Genomic DNA, 23,321 nt, shown 5'->3' with positions numbered 1-23,321 from the left:
TGGCAGTGTGGAAAAGCACAGGGATCTTGGGGTTCATGTTCACAGTTCCCCGAAAGTTGCCACCCAAGTGGATAGAGTTGTTAAGAAGGCATATGGTGTGTTAGCTTTCATTAATAGAGGGATTGAGTTCAAGAGCCGTGAAGTTAGGCTCCAGCTATACAAAGGCCTGGTTCGGCCACACCTGGAGTATTGTGTCCAGTTCTGGTCACCTCATTACAGGAAAGATGTGGAAGCGTTAGAAAAGGTGCAGAGGAGATTTACCAGGATGTTGCCTGGAATGGAGGGAAGGTCTTAAGAGGAAAGGTTGAGAGAGCTAGGGCTTTTCTCTTTAGAACGACGGAGGATGAGAGGTGACTTGATAGAGGTGTACAGAGGTGTACTTGATCAGAGGTATAGATAGACAGCCAGAGACTTTTTCCTACGGTACAGGTAGCTTTTACGAGGGGACATAGTTTTAAAGTGAAAGGAGGTAGATATAGGGGAGACGTCAGAGGTATGTTCTTTACTCAGAGAGTGGTAGGGGCGTGGAATGCATTGCGCGAGAGGGTAGTGGAGTTGGCCTCATTAGGGGCATTTAAGCGGCTATTAGATAGGCATATGGATGATAGTATAAGGTAACGGTGGAGGTTAGATAGACCTTAGGTTTCGGGTAAAAGTTCGGCACAACATCGTGGGCCGAAGGGCCTGTACTGTGCTGTACTGTTCTATGTATTTAGCTCACGTTTTCATAGAAAGCAAAATGTCAAGCTTAGAAGGAGCCAGCCATTTTTAAAAATTCATTTGGGCAATGTGGGTGTCTCTGGCTGCCCAGCATTTATTGCCCATCCCTAGTTGCCCTTGAGAAGGTGGAGGTGAGCTGCCATCTTGAACCGCTGCAGTCCTCCTGCTGTGGGTTGATCCACATTGCCATTAGGGAGGGAATTCCAGGATTTGGACCCAGCAACAGTGAAGGTATGGTGATATACTTTCAGGTCAAGATGGTGAATGGCTTGCAGGGGAAGGTGGTGGTGTTCCCATAGATCTGCTGCCCTTGTCCTTCTAGATGATGGTGGTCAGGGGTTTAGGACGTACTGTCTAAGTAACCTTGGTGAATTTCTGCAGTGCATCTTGTAGGAAGTACACACTACTTCTACTGAATGTTGGTGGTGGAGAGAGTGAAAGCTTGTGGGTGTGATGCCAATCAAGCGGGCTGCTTTGTCCTGGATAGTGTCAAGTTTCTTAAGTGTTGTTGGGGCTACACTCATCCAGGTAAGTGGAGAGCATTCCATCATACTCCTGACTTGTGCCTTGTAGATGGTGGACAGGCTCTGGGGAGTTAGGAGGTGTGTTACTCACCGCAGTATTCCTAACCTTTGACGTGCTCTTGTAGCCACTGTTTATGTAGTGAGGCCAGTTGAGTTTCTGATCCATGATAACCCGCAGGATATTGACAATGGGGGAATTCAGTGATGGTAACACCACTGAATGTCGAGGGGCGGTGGTTAGATTGTCTCTTATTGGTGATGGTCATAGCCTGGAATTTGTATGGTGCAAATGTAACTTGCCACTTGTCAGCCCAAACTTAGATACTGTCCAGATCTTGTTGCATTTGGATATGGACTGCTTCAGCATCTGAGAAGCTGCGAATGGTGCTGAACATTGTGCAATCATCGGCAAACATCCCCACTTCTCACCTTATGATAGACGGAAGGTCATTGATGAAGCAATTAAAAATGGTTGGGCCTAAGGCACAACCCCGAGGAACTCCTGCAGTTGAGATGACCAACCTCCAACAACCACGACCATCTTCTTCTGTGTCAGGTATCACCCCAACCATTGGAGAGTTTGCCCCCAGATTCCAATTTTGCCAGGGCTCCTTTATGCCACAATCGGTCGAATGCAGCCTTGTGTTACTCTCACCTCACCTCTGGAATTCAGCTCCTCTGTCAATGTTTGAACCAAGGCTGTAATGAGATCAGGAGCTGCGTGGCCCTGGCAGAACCCAAACTGGGCATCTCCGAGCAGGTTATTGCTGAGTAGGTGCTGTTTGATAGCACTGTTGATGACACCTTCCATCACTTTACTGACGATAGAGAGTAGACTAATGGTGTAGTAATTGGTTGGGTTGGATTTGTCTTTCTTTTTATGTACAGGACATACTTGGGCAATTTTACATTGTCGGGTAGATGACAGTGTTGTGACTGTGCTGGAACAGCTTGACTAGGGGAGCGGTAAGTTCTGGAGCACTTTTTTGATATCACGTGGAGTGAATCGAATTGGCTGAAGACTGTTATCTGTAACTCTGGGGACCACTGGAGGAAGCCAAGATGGATCATCCACTCGGCACTTCTGGCTGAAGATTGCTGCAATGTTTCAGCCTTATTTTTTGCACTGATGTGCTGGGCTCTTCTATCATTGAGGATGGAGATATTTGTGGAACCTCCTCCTCCAGCGAGTTGTTTAATTGTCCACCCCCATTCACAACTGGATGTGGCAGGACTGCCGAGCTTAGATCTGATCTGCTGGTTGCGACATCACTTAGCTCTGTCTTTCACTTGCTGCTTTCGCTGTTTGGCGTGCAAGTAGTCCTGTTTGGTGGCTTCACCAGGCTGACATCTCATCTTCAGGTGTACCTGCTGCTGCTGCTGGCATGCCTTCCTGCACTCTCCATTGAACCAGGGCTGATCCTCTGCCTTGATTGCAATGGTTGGAGGATATGCCCGGCCATGAGGTTACAGATTGTGCTGGAGTACAATTCTGCCGCTGTTGATGACCCACAGCGCCTCGTGGATGCTCAGTCTTGCGTTGCTAGATCTGTTTGAAATCTGCCCAATTTAGCACAGTGATAGTGTCACACAACATGATGGAAGGCAGGACTTTGTCCCCGTAAGGACTGTACAGTGGGTGCTCTTATCGATATTGTCATGGACAGATGCGTCCGCAGCTAACAGATTGGTAAGGATGAGGTCAAGTATGTTTTTCCATCTTGTTGGTTCCCTCACCACCTGCCGCAGACCCAGTCTAGCAGCTATGTCCTTTAGGACACAACCAGCTTGACCAGTAGTACTGTTGCTGAGCCAACTTGACTGTGGACATTGAAATCTCCCACCCAGAGTACACTTTGTGCCTTTGCAATCCTCAATGCCTCCTCCAAGTGTGGTTCAACAGGGACAAGTACAGATTAATCAACTGAGGGAGGATGGTAACCAGCAGGAGGTTCCCTTGCCAATGTTTAACCTGAAGCCACAAGACTTCATGTGGTTCAGAGTCAATGTTGAGGAGGGCTCCAAGGGCAACTCCCTCTCGACTGTACACAATTATGTCACCACCTCTGCTGGGTCTGTCCTGCCGGTGGGATAGGACATATCTGGGGATGGTGATGGTGGTGTCTGGGACAATATCTTAAGGTATGATTCCTTGAGTATGACTATGTCAGGCTGTTGCTTGACTAGTCTGTGAGATAGCTCTCCCAGTTTTGGTACTAGTCCCCAGATGTTAGTGAGGAGAACTTTGCAGTGTTGGCAGGGCAGTTTCTGCCATTGTCTTTCTGGTGCCTAGGTCAATGCCAGGTGATCCATCAGTTTCACTTCTTTGAGACTTTGTTAGGATTGGTCCAACTGAATGGCTTGCTAGGCCATTTTAGAGGGCACAGAGAATGAACCACATTGCTGTGGGTCTGGAGTCACATGTAGGCTAGATCAGCTGAGGATGGCAGATTTCCTTTCCTGAAGGACATTACTGAACCAGATAGGTTTATCTGACAATCACTGTCATCAGTAGATTCTTAATTCCAGACTTTTTAAAAATTGAATTCAAATTCCACACGGGATCCAAACCCAGGTCCCTGGAACATTACCTGGGTCTCTGAGTTAATGGTCTAGTGATAATACCACTAGGTATTATCTACCATTGCCTTCCACTTATATATAAAAACATATAAAGGTTCATTGCTACAGTCGCCCTCACAGCCACTGGCAATGTGGTTCTTGAACCGATCTGACATTTCAGTTGTGGCTAAATTAGTCTTAGACAGGATGCATTTACTAAATCAGAGCACATCAAATCTTGTTCTTTTCCAGTTCATGTGAGATAGCTAGGTAGCAAGAAAAGATTAGTAAAGGCGTTTGTCATAATTGGTATTAGTTCACATACATTCTTGGTGGTGTCAAAATTCTCTACTTTCAGTCATGACTTAATCAAGGGAAAGTGTCAATACATGCATAGCTAAAAAAAACTTTTTTGTGTTTCACAGAATTGCATGACTAGGAAGTTCACTCCAATTAGGTCATTAAAGCTTTCTTCACAGTGTAGCAATTCTTGGGGATTTTGAAAGTTGGATCGACTATTTGAGCTACCTCCCTCCATAAGCTCTGAATCACTCTCTTAATTGACTTCATCTCCTTTGTAGCAAATAGTTAGTTCTTTTTTGTGCTTGTTTCAGCCATCCACATCTCTGCAGATGTGTCTAGGAGTTCTTCCTGCTGAAGCTGGCCGAAGCCAATACTCTTTTATGAATTGTTAAACTCATACTTCATGCTGCTCAAAATATCAGAACCTCAAAAAACAGCCGCAGAAATTTAAAGTAAGAAATGTTTCTTCTCTACCTGGGTGGTAACCATTCATCCATGGAAGATTGGCAATACTGCTCCTAAACAATGGACAGTGAGATCCTCAGGTGAAAAATCCAGCAGTTTGGCACTAAAAGTCGAGTTGTGCTAACATGATTAGGTTGAACAGCACTCAGAATGTCTTTAACTACCAAATCAAATGCTTATCCTAAGTGTTCGATAGCGAAAAACGAAGTCGGGTGGTTGAAAGTGAACACCCTCACCAGTCCACCTGATCTTGGGGAATATCACTTGAGTTCTGCCAACTGCATTGCCTCACTCAAGAAATATCTTGAGAGGGGTAGCTCTACGTCGACCCACAGCAAACCCCAAAACAAAGTCAAGCGTCGGTCAAATAGTTACAATTTCAGGATCCTGCCCTTTAAGACAGTGCAATTGTTGCTGATGTGCAGATTTGGGACAGCATCAGAGTCTGATTTTGAAGCTCAATGGGTCAGCTCACCTTTGTGGGGAATTTAATCAAACAGTAAACTGCTTTTGCAGTGGGATAGATATCCAATCCCTTGGATAGAGGGTTTGTAAGTAAAGATAGTCCTTCATGAAGCCTGACATGAGCCATGCCAACTTGCAATTGTGTTGAGACCAGGATTCTCAGAAGTATTCTACAATTAATACCCATAAGGGCTTGTACCATTATATGAGTTATCTTCATTGATGCTGGCAGAGAACAGTACTCATCACATCAAAATGTTGCACATGCTCTTTTTACAAATTCCCATTAATATTATCTTCTTGGAAAAGTACTCTCTTGGAAAAGATAACGATCCACCTCTTCACTGGACCTCATGGAGATTTGTATATATAATTTCAGGAAATGAGCCAATGCGTTCCTATTGTTTGACTTGCAGCCTACAAGGTAGCTGCCCATATAGCTGACTTAATAAGGTTGTCTGCACAGAATGGCCCAAGAAAGACTATTCAGCCAATAGTGGATTCAAACATTTCTTGGACCACCTGCCTTCCAAGATGTAGCACAAAGAAAACTGAGTCCACTGCTTAATACTGTTTCCTTCAGTTATTTTTGTAGGTCTTGTTCCTATCTGCACTAATGAGTCCTTTGTCTTACCTACACAGTTAGCCTTGTCCACACCAATCCCCTTCCTTGAAATAAATCTGAAGCAGTAAATAAAATTTCAGCATCTTGATTTCCTTAAGCAGAAATGATATCCAAATACAAAACAAAAACAGGACGGGCCTTAAAAAAATGTCCATCTACATGCCATGCAAGATAAAGTGGATCTGTCATCAACATATCATTCACAAATATTTCAATACTGATAGGAAAGGTGAGCAAACTCTTAGTTTTATAACAAAGAAAAAGATTCAGACATCAATTTTCCCAGAATCCATACTGGAAGAAGAACCTAGGAAGAGATAGCTGCAACCTTCCAAGCACATTTCATGAAAAAGGAGGCCACTGGATGGCTTACAATGACTGTAAGTGAGAAGAGGGAGTTAAAAAATAACCTGAGTAATAAGATTATTTCAGAGTATGCGCACTATTTAGTAATTAATGGAATTAATGATTGTAGGCACATGATAGCATTTAAATGGCAGCCTTGAGAGAGATCTACAAAACAGTTGATAACTGGCAATCACACTGAAAAATTAGACGGATAGCGCTTAAAATTGTTCTATGGCAGCATTTTCATTAACCATCTCATCAATTTTCTGCTTTCATCTGGATCAACTGATCATTTAACTACTGCAATGTAACTCTCGGAAATCTAAAGACCAGGTCTGCCACATCTTATAAATCTTGCACACACTTAATACTGTAACCCTAGTGTCATGAACTTTGGAATAGAATTTTAGCAACCCTTTTTCCAGGGAGCCACAGTGAATTAAGTAAAATACCATAATGAAAGTCAGAGCAGTTATCTGGCAGCTTGCCATTTGCTATTTTCTGCCTTCCATTCATCTTTATCACCGTCTTTATTATAACATCCCTGTAAGCTCCACAGACACTTAGACCTCCTCCACCACTAGTCCATGCAAGTTGGCATTGACAAATCACAGCAGTGCCTGCTCTTGGACCAACTTACACATAATCTCAGATCTTTATTTGGATTTAAATTTGGAGCTCAGGGAAAATTTTGATTGCATGGTTCTGCCAGGTGTCTATGCACAGCAGCACACACACATCTCATTCATCTACATAGGATGTATCTCATGAGTATTAGGTTTATTTTTGGTGATAAGTAACTTCCTCTTACTTGGAGCTGTTAGCCACCAAGTTTTGCATTGCTTTTTCATGCACAGGGATAGGCAGTAGTTTAGAGTAGTGCACAGTCAACACAGTGGACATTTTGCTGTACAACATAGCCCTATATAAATGTCATCTCTACAGCATGTGCAGCTGCTTATTCAGGAAACACGTGTGCTTCATTTAACCAAACAGCCATCTCTGTAAATCAAAGGGAAACATATACAGGGAGGCGATGGCCTTGTGGTGTTATCACTGGGCTGTTAATCCAGAGACCCAGATAATGTTCTGGGGATCTGGCTTCGAATCCTGCCACGGCACATGGTGGAATTTGAATTCAATAAATATCTGGAATTGGGAGTCTAATGATGACCATGAATCTAGTGTCGATTGTTCGGGGAAAAACCCATCTGGTTCACTAATGCCCTTTAGGGAAGGAAACTGTCATCCTTACCTGGTCTGGCCTATATGTGACTCCAGAGCCACAACAATGTGCTTGACTCTTAACTGCCCTCTAGGCAATGAAGGATGGGCAATAAATGCTGGCTAGCCAGCAACACCCTCATCCCATGAATGAATTAAAAAATATATATTTATTGAATTCAAATTCCAACATGTGCCATGGCAGGATTCGAACTCAGGCCCCCAGAACATTATCTATGGGGAGTTAGTGGGTACTGCCATAGTAAGTCAAGGGGTTTGTGTCACTTCATTGTTGAGGGTTGGCCGGTTTGGGTGTGTGTCTTTGCAGTCTGAGGATTGGGTCACAGTAGTTCTCAAACTTTCACAAAGGCCCCTTTGAAAGTACCTTCCAAACTCACAACCACTATCATCTAGATGGACAAAGAGAATGTGTAGCCAGCAACAGCATGGCAATGCACAAATCCATGGGCTCTGAAGTTAAGTTGGGGATCATTAATGGCTATTAATGGAAACACAGGGAAGCTGAAAGGTTATTGGCAACAGTGGGACAGCAACACAAAAAAATGAAAATGAAGGATGTGGGTTCATTGTGCATCCCAGGGGAAGCCTACAAGGCAGTCAAGGACATGAAGTTGAAATCATGCCATCTTCAATCCAAAGTTATATGCTCAACAAGATTCAAGATGGTTGCCACAACATTCAGATTGGGTAGTGTAAGTTACTTCTTTCTCTTCATGGCAGAGTAAAATTGATTCAGTGATATTATCCATTGCAGAAAATTGCATTTCCTCGCAGGGAGAGAGATTGCAGATCTCTAAGCAGAGATACCCAAGTGTTCTCATGCATGAATCGCAAGAAGTTAATATGCAGGTATAGTAAGTAATTAGGAAGGCTAATAGAATGTAATCATTCATTGTGCAGGGAAGTGAATACTAAAGTATGGAGGCCATGCTTCAGGTATACAGGGCACTGGTGAAACCACATCTGGAGTACTATGCGCAGTATTGGCCAATTTATTTAAGGAAGGATGTAAATATGTTGGAGGCAGTTCAGAGAAGGTTTACCAGACTAATGCCTGGGTACAGGTTTTTTAATGAGAAATGATTGTACTGGATTGGCTTGTATCCACTGGAGTTTACAGGAATAAGATGCCTTGACTGACACGTGTGACATTGAGGTGAAATGACAGGTTAGAGGTGGCGAGGATGTTTCTTTTCCTCTTATGGGAGATTCTAGAACTAGGATCATCTTTAAAATAGATGACCCCAGATTTTTAAACAAAGAGACTGGGTGAATTTTTTTCGCTTGAGATTCGTGACTCTTTGGAACTCTCCTAAGATAGTGGAAGCAGAATCCTTGAATATTTTTCAGGCGGAGGTGGATAGATCCTGTTAAGCAAGAAGGTGAAAGGTAGGATAGGTGGCAATGTGGATTTGAGGTTATAATTAGATCAGATGTGATTGAATGGTGGAGTGGACTTTAGTGTGAATGGCCTACTCCTGTTCTTAACTAGAATATTCACTGTGTTCAGTGAAACAGGGAACTAACAATTAATGACAGTAAGGTTATGCAGTTTGTGAGGCTTCAGTAAGCATGTGATGTCCAAGTATCTCTCATGAAAGACAACAAGTTAAGACGAATCTTGATGCACCTCCTTTTCACTCTTCCATCATTGGTTAGTTTTCAACATTTTAGAGTTTGTGTTGGGACAGCATTTAACCTGAGAAAGGGAGTGCTTTGCAAAGGTTCTCTGGCAAAACATTGTCCTATAATGAACAGTGAACACGTGAGCTACTCACTGCACACCTCCCAGCTTTAATAAACAGAATGAACTTTTGCCTTCCACAATGTGTGGATTCATTATTGGTTCCAAATCCTCACACACAGGTTGGTGTAAGTGTGGAAGATATAGGCAGGCCTAAACCTGATGCAATTTCAATATATTGCCGCAGTGCTGTCCATATTAAAGTACTATGCATTAGCTGCAGTTATCAACATTGAGATTCAAAGATCAATGACGCCTAATGCTTTCTTCAAACAAAAATTTGCTTGGTGAGAACTGAACAATGCTTGGTTATCCTCTGAAGAGGCTGCTCATCTCTCATTTGGGTGTGGATTAACCAGGTCTAACAGTGACAAAGATACTGTTCTAGACATTTTAATTGAGCAAGTGCACATATATTTACAAAAGTGCAGCATTATTTAAATGTCATCCATGCCACCTATGTGACCGCAGTCAGTCTAAGTACAGTCACAACATCTGCAACTGGCATGCGGGAAGCTACAGTATGGTTGGTCCTGTGGCTTGGAAGACAGACAGTCCTCCCCCAGATTGCATTTGCGCATAGATGGGCCCAAGCCTGCTGAGAATGTCCTGCCCAGATGCGGCTCACCCTTATTTACTTGCAACTTCTGCAGGCTTTGGCATCATAGACAGGATGAGGTGGAGGGGTCTGGTACATCAGGAGTGCCCCAAGATATACTTTCTGGGAATCTTACATGTGGCTCTGACTCACTATTGGTACCTGCTGTCACCCGTCCTCCTAAGAGCAAGGGGAATCTGAAATGAGGTTGAGGTTGGTTTCTCGTCTCCATCTTGCCTTTTAGCTTAGGCCAGTTAGCTTAACTTCGGTAGTGGGGAAAATGCTTGAATCTATCATTGAGGAAGAAATAGCAAGACATCTGGATATAAATTGACCCATTGGGAACACCCAGCATGGGTTCATGAAGGGTAGGTCATGTTTAACTAATTTGGTGGAATTCTTTGAGGACATTATTTGCATGGTGGACAACGGGGAACCTGTGGATGTGGTGTATCTGGATTTCCAGAAGGCATTTGACAAGGTGCCACATCAAAGGCTGCTACTTAAGATAAAGTTGCATGGTATTACAGGTAATGTATTGGCATGGATAGAGGATTCGTTGACCAGTAAAAAGCAAAGAGTAGGGGTAAATGGGTGTTTTTCTGGTTGGCGGTCAGTGGCTAGTGGTGTGCCTCAGGGATCAGTGTTGGGACCGCAATTGTTTACAATTTACACAGATGATTTGGAGTTGGGGACCAAGTGTGGTGTGTCAAAATTTGCAGATGACACTTCGGTGAGTGGTAGAGCAAAGTGTGCAGAAGACACTGAAAGTCTGCAGAGGGATATAGATAGGCTAAGTGAGTGGGAAAATGTCTGGCAGATGGAGTTCAATGTTGATAAGTGTGAGGTCATCCATTTTGGTAGGAATAACAGCAAAATGGACTATGTTTTAAATGGTAAAAAATTGCAGCATGCTGCTGTGCAGAGGGACTTGGGTGTCCTTGTGCATGAATCGCTAACAGTAGGATTGCAGGTGCAGCAGGTAATTAAAAAGGCAAATGGAATTTTGTCTGCCATTGCTAGAGGGATGGAGTTTAAAAACGGGGAGGCTATGCTGCAGCTGTATAGGGTCCTGGTGAGGGCAAACCTGGAGTACTGTGTGCAGTTTTGGTCTCCTTACTTGAGAAGAGATATACTAGCACTGGAGAGGGTGCAGAGGAGATTCACTCGGTTGATTCCAGAGTTGAGAGGGTTGGATTATGAGGAGATACTGAGTAGACTGGGATTATACTCATTGGAATTCAGAAGAATGAGGGGAGATCTTATAGAAACATATAAGATTATGAACGGAATAGATAAGGTGGAGGCAGTGAGGTTGTTTCTGCTAGCAGGTGAAACTAGGACTAGAGGGCATCGCCTCAAAATAAAGGGAAGCAGATGTAGGACTGAGATCAGGAGGAACTTCTTCACCCAAAGGGTTGTGAATCTGTGGAATTCCCTGCCCAGTGAAGCGGTTGAAGCTACCTCGCTGAATGTTTTTAAGGCAAGGCTAGATAAATTTTTGAACAGTAAAGGAATTAAAAGTTATGGTGAGTGGGTGGGTAAGTAGAGCTGAGTCTCAAAAAGATCAGCCATGATCTTATTAAATGGCAGGGCAAGCTCGAGGGGCCAGATAGCCTACTCCTGCTCCTAGTTCTTATGTACTTATGCTGAACATCTACGGTGACCACATTAGAATGCAATGTTTCATCAAGCTCTTCATGGAGAGGCAAAAGACACATTACCAGAACCACTATGGTACTAATAATGTCGGTGGACTCCTTCGTTCCAGTTTATTGAATGCCTCTGGCAGGCCTGCCTGCTGTTCCAGTCTGTGCACTTTGGCTAAATCAACAATGGCCAAAACAATAGGATTGTATTTTGCCAAAACATGAGCAGGTGTCTGGTCCCTAGCCATCCTCTTGAGTGTCAGTGACTTGAGACATTTCTTTCTCAACCAGCTGCAGAGATGTCTGGTGATGTGCTCACCAGATTGTGCTCCCAATTCTAATCTAGATACAGTACACAACAAATTGAAAGCGTCTGAGCTGGTCTGGTGCTCGAGTTTTTGGGCTTGAGGTTTGCTGGGTGCTGTTAATGCCTGCACATTTCCGTGTGTTTCAGAGTTCTGCAGTCTCACTCCATTTACATAACATGCTTCTTTTATATATTACCTGCCAAATTAGACTAGTTCACATTATTCCACATTATACACCAACTGCTGAATTTCTACCCATTATTTGCTGAACATTTGCAGACATTTTATGCCTTCTTGATAACTTGCTTTCCTCTCTTTCTATGTATCACGATCAAATTTAGCAACCATATATTCATATTTTCATCCAAGCCATTTACATTGATTTTAAATAATTGAGGCCTCATGTTTGGTGGTGGAAGGGCAATGCACAAAGCAGTCAATAAACCATATGGAATACTTAAGTTTTAGAAACAGAAAATTGGCATACAAAGCCAGCAAGTTATGCTAAATCTACATACAACACTATTTAGAGTTTTGTGTACAATTCGCACATACAACGCAATAAGAGATAAGCATGTAAAATTAAAGTACGTGGGATTGGGGATAGTGTACTTACATGGATAGGGAACTGATTAGCAGACAGGAAACAAAGTAGGATCAAACAAGTTTTTTGTCTGAGTGGCACCAGTGACTAGTAGGGTACTGCAACTCTTCACAATATATCTATAATTATTATCAATGGGAGAACTAAATATATTTTCTTCAAGTTTTTAAAGAACACAAAGCTATGATGTAGAGATACTTCAGTGTGACTTGGACAAGTTGAATGGGCAAATGCATAAGTATAATGTGGATAATATGAAGTTATCCACTTTGATGGCAAAAACAGGAAGGCAATTATCTGAATGGTGATAGATTGGGAAAGGGGGTGGTGTAATGGGACCTGGGAGTCCTTGTACACCATTTGCTAAAAGTAAGCATGCATCTACAGCATATTGTGAAGAGGGCAAAAGGCATGTTGACCTTCATAGCAAAAGGATTAAAATACAGGAGCGTGGATGTCTTGTACAGTGTCTTAAGACCATACCTGGAATATTCTGTGCAGATTTAGTCTCCTAATGTAAGGAAAGATGTTCTGGCCATTAAGGAAATGCAAAATTAAGGTTTACCAGGTTCCTGAGGACTGACGAGGTGTTTAAAAGAATGAAGCAGCTCTCATACATACCTATAAAATTCTAACAGGGCTAGACAGGGTAAACGAAGGAAGGATGTTCCTGATGACCAGGGAATCCTGAACCAGTGCCTCAATCTAAGGGTACATGACAGGCCAATTAAGATTGCGATCAGGAAAAGTTTCTCCATCCAGAAAGTGGTGAGTCTTTGGAACTCTCTGCTACAAAATGCAGTTGAGGCCAAAACACAATGTTTTCAAAAAGAAACTTGATCTAGTTCTTAAGGCTAAAGGGATCAAAGGGTATTGGGGAGAGAGAGAGCAAGAATAGGGTACTGAGTGGATGATCAGTCATGATCATATTGAATGGTGGAGCAGGCTTTAAGGGTCAAATGGCCTTCGCCTGCTCGTTTTTTCTATGTTTTTAATGTTTAATTCTGGACATGACAGCTTTGGCAAGGACACAGAAGAGGTTTACAAGAGTGGATTCAGGAATCAGTGAGTACAATCATGTGAACAGACTGGAGAATGTAGGGTAGTTGAGGTTGTAGACATGCTTGCTGAGCTGGTGGGTTTGGTTGCAAATGTTTCGTCACCCTGCTAGGTAACATTGTCAGTGCGCCTCTGGTGAAATGTCGGTATTCTGTCCCACTTGTTATTTATATGCCTCGGTCTGCTGGGGTGGTTGGTATTACTTCCGGTTTTGTTTCTCAGTGGTTTGTACACAGGGTCTAATTCAATGTGTTTGTTCATGGAGTTCTGGTTGGAAAACCAGGCCTCCAGGAATTCCCTGGCGTGTCTCTGTTTGGCTTGTGCGATTATGGACGTGTTGTCCCAGTTGAATTCATGTTCCTCATTGTCCGTTTGTAGTGAGACAAGTGAGAACTGGTCATGTCTCTTGGTGGCTAGTTGGTGTTCATGTTCTGTATAGTCAATTTTCTTCCGGTTTGGCCTATGTAGTGTTTCTCACAGTCCTTGCATGGTTTTTGTATATTACCCCAGTTTTGCTGGTTATGGGTTATGGTATCCTTTACGTTCATCAGTAGCTGTCGTAGGGTGGTTGTCAGTTTGTGGACTATTCCAATACCTAGAGGTCTGAGTAATCTTGTGGTCATCTCTGAAATGTCCTTGATGCATGATAGGATGACTAGAGAGTCTAGTTGTGTTGTGTCTTCCTGTTGTGGTCTGTTACGGAGGTAACGGCAGATTGTGCATTTTGGGTATCGATTTCTTTTGAAGACTCCGTCTAAGTGCTCCTGTTCTGCTTTGCATAGTTCCGGGTTGAGCAATATGTTGTGGCTCATTTAAATAGTTTAAATTGCAGCAAGTGACAAACTTTAAAAATGACAAACTCTAAAAAAAATTATTTTATATGGAATGGAGTTAACACTAATAGATCAGTAGTTGTGATTACCTTTGTTATGCTTTTGGCACATTGGAATGCTTGATAGGATGGTGGATACGGGTGACAGTGATGGTAATGCTATTGAATATCGCTGGAAGATGTTGAGATTGCCACTTGTTAAAGACAGTCATCGTCACACACTTGTGTGGCATGACTGCAATTTACCACTGAAGTTCAGTTCTGAAGAAAGTTCATAGGACCCGAAACATTAACTCTACTTTCTCTCCACAAATACTGCCAGACCTGCTGGGTTTTGCGAACAATTTCTGTTCTTGCTCCACTGACTGTGATTTCAGCTGGATGAGATACCTGACATAAGTTTTGTGAATACATGCAAAAGTCAGTACAAGCAGTCAATATCATTCTAATCCACGAGTCGAACTTGGCAGATTGGTCTCTCAATACTACTGAAGCAATATTTCATATGACACTCAACAAGTAATTAAATCATAGGTTAAGTGCCAGGGTGCTGTCTGAATTATTACAAGAATTTCCAGCTCTCAAACTGCTTCTTATCCTATTTACCCTCAATAAGCTATACCACCTTATCATGTGTGGTGTTACTGTCTGTGGCATTTGGATGGAGGATAAGAAACAGCACAGCCACCTCAACAATCAGCATGACCAGCTGCTGGACCTAACAGAAGATAACAGGTAAGAGCTTATGATCCATGTAAAAGGTGCTCAGGAAGCTGGCACAATTTTTTTTTTATCTTGTGGTAACCAATGCTCTTGTAATATTTGACCATGTCCATGTGACATATTGATTGCTGTTTACTAGTAAAGATGGTACTCATGTTTATTCCTGATAAATAGTTTCAATATTTTATATGGAATGGAGCTAAGACTAATGGGTCAGTAGTTGTGATTACCTTTGTTATGCTTTTTGAAAGTGGCACATTAGCCTTGCTTGCAAAAATTACTTGGAAAAATGATACTTACTGTCTAGCATTACAGTATCTCATTTTCAGGACATCATCAAAATGGACGCCAAACAGTGAAATACATATGTTTTATTCTCCCTTTTTCACCAATTTCAGTGAAAGAAAACAAGTATAAAACAGTCAAAGAAGAGTCATAGCAAACTTGAAGTGTAAACTTTATTTTTCTCTCTATAGATGCTGCCAGACCTGTGGAGTTTCTCCAGCACTTTTGTTTTTACGTAAACATAAAACAATGTTACCCATTGTTAATTACCCATAACTAATTCTAACAAAGCAGGAGATAAATAATTAGCTAAGTAAAAGACCTCATAATTCAGTGCTGACAATCAATCAGATTACAAAAGCATACCCATGTTGGCATTACATCAGACAGAGCATGCTGAAAAATGATGACATTTTCATGGACATATTGTTACTAACGTACAGCCTGCCCAACAAGTCCACTTCCAGCAAGTTATGACAAAAACTTTTCCCACATTGAAGAGTGATAATAAGATCTAACCAATAGTGCACACCTCAAGAATTCTCACCACAGCAAGGATTGACTGTCATTAATGCAAGTTCTTGGTGTGTGAAGGAAGAAGAAATAGCCCAAGTGTAACCTTTTTTCTCCTGTTGACTGGCAGTTTCATGGGAGAAACCAGAATGGCCAAGACCCACAAAAAAAAGTTCCTACCTTTACTTGTTCTTGCTGCATCACAGGGGCTGCTACTGCCATTGGACTTTGGGTGTAAACCTGGTGATAGGGTGCTTGAACACTGTGATCCGCGTAGGGCTAGGAAGCAATAAGATCCTATCACTATACACTAAGTAATGACTAGGCAAAAAAGTGTGCTTGCTCACAAAATTCCTTATTTCCTCTAACTAAATTAAGTACATTTTCAAAAGCCATCACTCAAAACAGGATGAAAATTGTAAATGTGATTTTAAATGTTACTGTCTAAAAAGATAATAAAACAACATTACCATCCCAGAATCCCAAGACCATATTATCTTTGGTTATCAAATACTTGGAGCTCTAAATTTCACTTCAGAAACCCAGGAAATGGCACACGACCATAAATTGAAAGAAAGGTTTATGAGATAGTACTGAGTAGTACACAAATACCACCTCAGTTCAAATCTACATGAACTCTGCAACCTCTACTGAACTGTATAGAATTAGTCTTAACTCAATGGTTGCACACTCCTTGAGTCAGAGGGTGGAGAAGTCCAGAGCTTTGGTGGTCAGAGCTTGGGAAACAACAACGAAAAAAAATCAGAACTCAGAATTAGAGCTTGGTGTCTAATATAAAGAGTTAATGTTAATTCACAATTGGATAGTCTACAATGATAGAAAATCATGTGACCAGCAGAACAACTGGTGGATGATTCTACGCAGAAGGTTTGTGTAAAGTCTTGCCTTGCATATCATTAGAAAATAATGTTAAATAAAAGGTAATGTCTACTGACACCAGGCTACTTGCAGTCCGTCAACCCCAATCCTGGATGTAACTAAACAAGAATCACAGGCAGTGATGACAGACAGTGGCAGCACAAGTATAGGATAGCACAAGTAACAGAAATTTAAAAGATCTATCAGGATAAGTAAAAAATGAGAAGTATGTCTACAATAAAATGAACCAATGGGGAACACCTTGCTCTCACTGGAATGCTTTGAAAGCAAAGCAGGGCTAAATGAGGCTGAAAAGCTGCTGAACTATTGTTTACAAGATTTACAACATACCAAACTACGTTGAGACCTACAATAAAGCTTAAAAAAGAACAGGTCAGTACCCTTCTGTATGCCATTGATGGTAGGTAGAAAACATCTTTGTCAAAGAATCAATAATGAAAGTTTCATCAAACGGGATTACTGAAGATATATTTTCATGTGAAGAACTCATGAAGCATTTGATGCATATTTCAGCCTTAGGAAGAACACCACTATAGAGCGGGCAAAGTTAGAAGCTGCATCCAGCGAATGGAAGAGCGAACAGCTTCCTGTATTAGCAGTAAATATCAGTTAGCTGAGACCTGAAAGCATGGAGACCTAGAAGAGAAGTTAATTCTGGGCTGAACTGTCGAGGAGACACTCTCAGAAAAATAAAGTTTACACTTCAAGTTTGCTATGACTCTTCTTTGACTGTCAGTTGAGGATGGATTTCATGTTATTGAAGTATGTCTGGTTAACCAGGAAAGTAGTGAACAAAATCATGCATTTATTCAAGGCAACGATGAGACTTTGTGGAGAAATATGACTCGCACCATACACTTTATAGTGCACTGAAGTGGAAGCACTTCGACAGGAAATGCAAGAAGTGGGTATGGTAGCTATAGCAGAAAATCAGAGCATCAGCATAAAGATTGTTCTACTAAAAATGCAGAGGTCTGTAATTGTGAGCATGATTCAAATCGAAGTCCCATTTTCAGATGAGATATACGCACACCACATAACCCAATGGCATATAAATGCTGGCATGCTACATGATAGATTGGAAACCCAACTCCAATTTTTATACTTCACGACCCTCTCCCACCTGTCAAGGTGGGGTTAATCTCTGGGTTGAAATCCACAAGTACCATTCAATTAATACATTAGGGAAAACAAGAAAGATGCATTTTCACATAAAGGGTGGAATTGGAGTCAGTGAAACTGGCTGACTATGAAGCTAGTGCCTCACTTTTCCTTTTGTTGGGTCATTTTCATGGGCTGGGAAAACTTAAGGTCCAAACTTATGCCTGAGCATGGGTCTAAAAATGAGGGAGGAAATGAAAATACATATGCATCAAGCCTGAAATTGCACTTGAAACAAGATTTCTTGGATGCTGCAATAAATTATCCGGGGGGAGCATTTAAATAAGAAAGATTCATTGAGTAAATCTTCAACAGGCTGAAATGTGTAGACCTTCTGGTCTATATGGATGTAATTAGTCTGTGAGCTGAAGAACTTCAGCGCTCTTGGCACTAAGAGGCTCAATAGTCAAATATGGAAAGATAGGACAATTTATTACACTCCCAATACCAAGCTTGAGTCTATGCTGGCACAGGCTCAATTCACTTACTATGCAAGCTCCAGTAAACTGTAATGCAGTATAATGTGGGCACAGGGTTAATATAACAAAACCCAACCATTTCATTCTCCTTCATGGGATGGAGAACATCTGATTCTCTGGTCATAACTAAGAAAAAACCCTACTGACAAAATGTGGAAGATAAGAAAATAAAAGAACATAGTCAGAAAAAAAAAAACTGGAAGCCAAAACAAAGAACAATACAAAGGCATCAGTGTTAAGTTCTATTTGATCATGAGCAGTTTAACTACAGTTACAGAGAAAATAGCAAAAAGAAAGCTACACTGAATTAATTTTTAATCAGATAAAAAATAATGCAATGAGATTTCCTTTGGTGAACCAATTCATTAATTTTACCTCTGGCATTGAGGCTTCCATCATTGGAAGTGGAGGAGGTGCACACCCACCATCTTGAGGCATTTCCACTGGTTGATATATTATCTCAGATGGTTGGAGGTACAACACAGAAGCTGTAGATGCTGGTGACTGATGAAATAAATAATATAAATAACACACAAAAAAATTATGAAGTTACACATCGTTCTACATACTTGGAAAAGTTTTAAGAAATAGTCTGTATGTGCGTATAAGGCAATGTGACACAAGAATCAATCTTATTGTATCACTAATATCACAAAGCACAGCAGACAAAAGGAATAATTTAGTCTTTGAACTAACAAATATATATTTATGGAGGTACACAGCCCTTATGTTTTTTAAATGTCAAAGCACATTATCAATTAGGCCTTTAAATCCTTCATTTGCATCTAACACATTCTGCTGTGACTCTGATCACAGTAGTGCGCTGAAAATGAAGCCCAACTTCACCAGCTATATCAAATATGTAATCGTCAAAACAGTAAATTTATTTCTCTTTATTACTATTATCTAGAACAAAATAAGTGGCAAAACCGGTTATCAACTAAGCTACTGTGCAGAATTAAATTATATCGCCTTAATCGTAACACATGCATTCATACAGAGACAGGGCAACATAGAGCACTGCAGAGGTATAATTGATGGGGAGGGAGAAAAACAGCCTGGTGGCTCAAAAGTCTAAATTAGGAAGGGAGAATGGGTGAATTCTTCCAGTTCTGTCAGTTTCCTGTTGATGAGATCATGTTGCTGTCGGCTGAACAGTGATGGAAGACCTTAGATAACGAGGTGTAGAGCTGGATGAACACAGCAGGCCCAGCAGCAAGGCCCAAAACGTCAGCCTTCCTGCTCCTCTGATGTTGGTTGGCCTGCTGTGTTCATCCAGCTCTACACCTTGTTATCTCAGATTCTCCAGCATCTGCAGTTCCTACTATCGATGGAAGACCTTAGTTCAGATTAAAGGTCAATAAGACTTCAGTCTTTGGATTGAGTTAACAGTTCAGGTTTCAGAATTCATGAGCTCAGAGATACTGATTCCTGGAACTTTCTCAGACTTCCAGAAAATACCTTGATCATTTTGTTATCGTTTAAGGGACATTTTATCAGAGAGAGAAAGAGGAGAGACAGACAATGACAGAAAAGATGTTCTCCCTCCTGCCAACTCTCTTTCATCTGCTAGCAGCTCCCACTTGTGGCAAAACACAAACAAAAAGTCTAGAGGATATCAACATGGATCCTAGGGTTTTTCTTCAAGTTTCTTTGTCAAGCCATTAAGTCCATAAATAGAGTCAGAGTCATACAGAACAGAAACAGACCTTTCGGTCCAACTCGTCCATGCCAACCAAAGTTCCCAAACTAGTCCCATTTGCCTGCATTTGGCCTGTAACCCACTAAATCTTTCCTATGCATGCACTTGTCGAAACGTCTTTTAAATGTTATAACTATACCTGCATCTACCATTTCCTCAGGGCAGTTAATTCCATAAACGCACCACCCTCTGTGTGAAAGAGTACCCCTTAGGTCCCTTTTAAATCTTTCATGTCTCAACTTAAACCTATGCCCCCTAGTTTTGAACTCCACAATGAACTCTGCATTGTCTCCCTTTTTCAAAATGATTTGCTTTCTTAGTAAGCATGGAATAACTCAACAGTTGTTCCTGATTCAACATTTTCCAAGAAATCACTTGATAAATGTGTCAGTAACCAACCCAATACCATCCAAACAGTTCAATTTTCCAATTCTTACGATGCCCAAAAATTACACTTCTCATATGCCTCCACATTTGGGAAAATGAAATATCATTTCAACTATGATTCATTACAATGTAAACATGGCACAATTAACAAAACACAAATAAAATTACATTTATTTGTTTTCATTCACTCTTTACACAGGTTTATATAACTTCTTGCCACCTTTTGTAAATCTTGAAACCATTCCGGCATCATTAATTCTTGATAGTACACCTGCAGTTCTATCAACTTTTCCAACGATATGAAGAATTCACTTATTATAAGGTCAAATTAACAAACTCCAACAAAATAGTCTAACATAATAATATTAAACAAAGAACTGTGAATGCTGGAAATCCAAAATGGAAATAGAAATTGCTGGAGAAATTCAGCAGGTTTGACAGCATCTGTGGAGAGAAAGCAGAGTTAAAATTTTCGGTTCAGTGACCCTTCTTCAGAACTGAAATTCTGAAAAAGGTTCACTGAACCTGAAATGTGAACTCGGCTTTCTTTCCACGGATGCTGTCATAACAGTTTACCACTTTTAGTTTTAAATTTCTCTACAAAGGTCAAATGATTAGGTTCATTATAAAGTAATGCTTCTTTATGATGGACATAAACTTCAAATTGGCCAAGAGCCAGTAACAATCTCAAAAAATTCCTTTTCCACTGTAGAATATTTCTCTTGATGCTGGTTCAATTTATTAGAAAAGTACCCTTCTGGATTCTCTTGGATTCATCATTTTGCAACAAGATAACCCCCACCTCCAAGTCATTAGCATCAACTGCTATTTAAATAGAATCCACAGAATCCCTACAGAGTGGAAGCAGTCCATTTGACCCATAGGGTCCACACCTGAAGAGCATCCCACCCAGACCCACTCCCCTACCCTACCCCGTAACCCTGCATTTCCCATGGCTAATCTACCTAGCCTGCACATCCCTAGACACTACGGGCAATTTAGCATGGCCAATGCACCTAACATGCACACCTTTGGACTGTGGGAGGAAATCCACGCAGACATGGGGAGAATGTGCAAATTCCACACATACAGTTGCCCAAGGCTAGAATTGAACCTGGGCCTCTGGTGCTGTGAGGCTGCAGTGCTAACTACTGAGCCACCATGCCACCCTTTTTTTGTAATGTCAGGGAGCAAAACTAGTTTATGCATTAGGATCAACTTTTTCAGAAGCTGTTTGGCACACTTGACCTTTACCTGGTTTTTCGAGAAATCTATTGGTGTACATTAATACAGCCCATTTGGTGCAACAAAAGCTGATATCTCTTTAGCTCATGATATCAATGGTACTTGATAGTACCCCTTCAACAAATCCATCTTAATAATGAATGAGGCACTGTAAACCATATTATTACAATGTTCAAACTGAGGAACTAGGTATGAATCTGTTTTCGTTTCATTTCTGCATAGGTAAAATCTAATCAGTTCATCAGGTTTAAGAACAAATACCAGTGGAGACCTCCACAATTGCTTTGACTAGCTTTAATCAAGTTATTGTCTGATATGTATTGAATCCCTGTTTTAACCTGAGCTTGTTTCTTCTGGCCTTAAATGATAAACATGTCCATAGAATCCCTACAGCGTGGAAACAGGCTCTTTGGCACAAGTCCACACCAACTCTCAGAGCATCCCACCCAGCCCCATCCCCCTGTAATCCACCTAATCTACACATCCCTGAACACATGGGCAATTTAGCATGGCCAATCCACCTAGCCTGGACATCTTTGGGCTGTGGGAGGAAACTGGAGCACCTGGAGGAAACCCTCGCAAACCCGGGGGAAAATGTGCAAAATCCACACAGACAGTCGCCCAAAGATGGAATCAAACCCGGGTTGCTGGCGCTGTGAGGCAGCAGCGCTAACCACTGAGCCACCGTACCGCCCAATAGATTGCCAGCCATTTCCTGAAAAATCAGTATGAAATGCTGTCACCACGATGAATTAGCAGAGCAGAACTTTCACTCCCTGACAGGGAATCAAACCCAGGCTGCAGCGGTGGAAGTGCTGAATCCTAACCACTAGACCACCTGGGAAAACAACTGTTTTATTGTTACTGATACGCTTGCATACAGATCACAACTGGCTAAGGTTGTGCACTTAGACAAATCCCCACAGATTTTCTTCGACTGCATAAGTATCCTTATGGATCTTTCTGTTGTCCTTCCTTAAAGTTTGAGAATATTGCGTCTAAATGTCCCATTTTCTCAGTGTATGCTAATTGGACAGCAGGACGTTCATTTGATGTATTGTCTGTATTGCTTTCCAGCTCACTCTATGTCATTTTTCCTTTTTATTACCAGCATTTGACAAACTTGCTTTTTCTTATCTTTGACTACACAATGCCATCTTTTTTAACATGTCAAAACAACAAAATTAATTCTTCTTTCTGCCAGGTGGATTATCTGTTCAACATTTCACTTTACTACACCTCTTAGTTTATGGACTTCAATTTCTTTTTCCATCAATTTCAATTCTCAAGTTCTTTCCTTTTCTTTCTCTGCTCATCAAAACTGATTCACTTTATCATGTACCAACTGCTACAACTATAATTCAACTGTAACAAATTCTGATGACTCACAGCTGGGAATAACCTCTATTTATATTTCCACCAGTCCCAAATGTTCATCTAGTATTCCAGTTACCTCTGCCATCCTGACCTTTGCAGGAAATTCCATCTTTAAATCATTTGTTAATTCTATTAGTGCAGCCATAGTTAAATTTTGGGAATCAGTCAGGTATATATTCCCTATCTTTTAGAAGTTTTTAGCTATTTCTGATGCAATCTTAGTTTTATAATATGAGAAACCATGTGTCTATCCTTTTATCCTGTATCGATTGCTAGTACAACACGCTTAGTCTCCTTATGTCCGAGTTCAAACATCCCACACAGACCACCCAAATTTTGTTCTGACTCTGACGGGAGGATTGTGCTGGAATTGTGAGCTATTGTGAGTTGATTCATTGTTGAGCAGCTGCTTGAAAAACAAATTTAAGGAGATGAAGAATTCATAGGACAGGAGAGGGAGCTGATTTATAGGACCAAAGAATTTCTACTTCCTAATAC

The 23,321-nt window shown here is 41.3% G+C and overlaps 1 protein-coding gene across 1 annotated transcript in view; it reads right to left on the bottom strand.

Moving 5' to 3' along the window:
• The window catches only part of LOC109921024 (protein boule-like), a 122,620-nt gene that overhangs the window by 13,455 nt on the left and 85,844 nt on the right, over positions 1-23,321 (bottom strand). Inside the window, exons 9-10 of the mRNA XM_048599214.1 lie at positions 18,488-18,616; positions 15,753-15,851 (exon numbers count right to left, since the gene is read on the bottom strand). Of these exons, the coding sequence (XP_048455171.1) occupies positions 15,753-15,851; positions 18,488-18,616 (228 nt within the window). The remainder of the gene's footprint in view (positions 1-15,752; positions 15,852-18,487; positions 18,617-23,321) is intronic.

Source organism: Rhincodon typus, chromosome 7 (assembly GCF_021869965.1).
Source record: "Rhincodon typus isolate 14 chromosome 7, sRhiTyp1.1, whole genome shotgun sequence".
Lineage (NCBI taxonomy): Eukaryota > Metazoa > Chordata > Chondrichthyes > Orectolobiformes > Rhincodontidae > Rhincodon > Rhincodon typus.
Note: the sequence above shows the minus strand (reverse complement) of the source record. Positions and strands in the feature narration are given on the sequence as shown.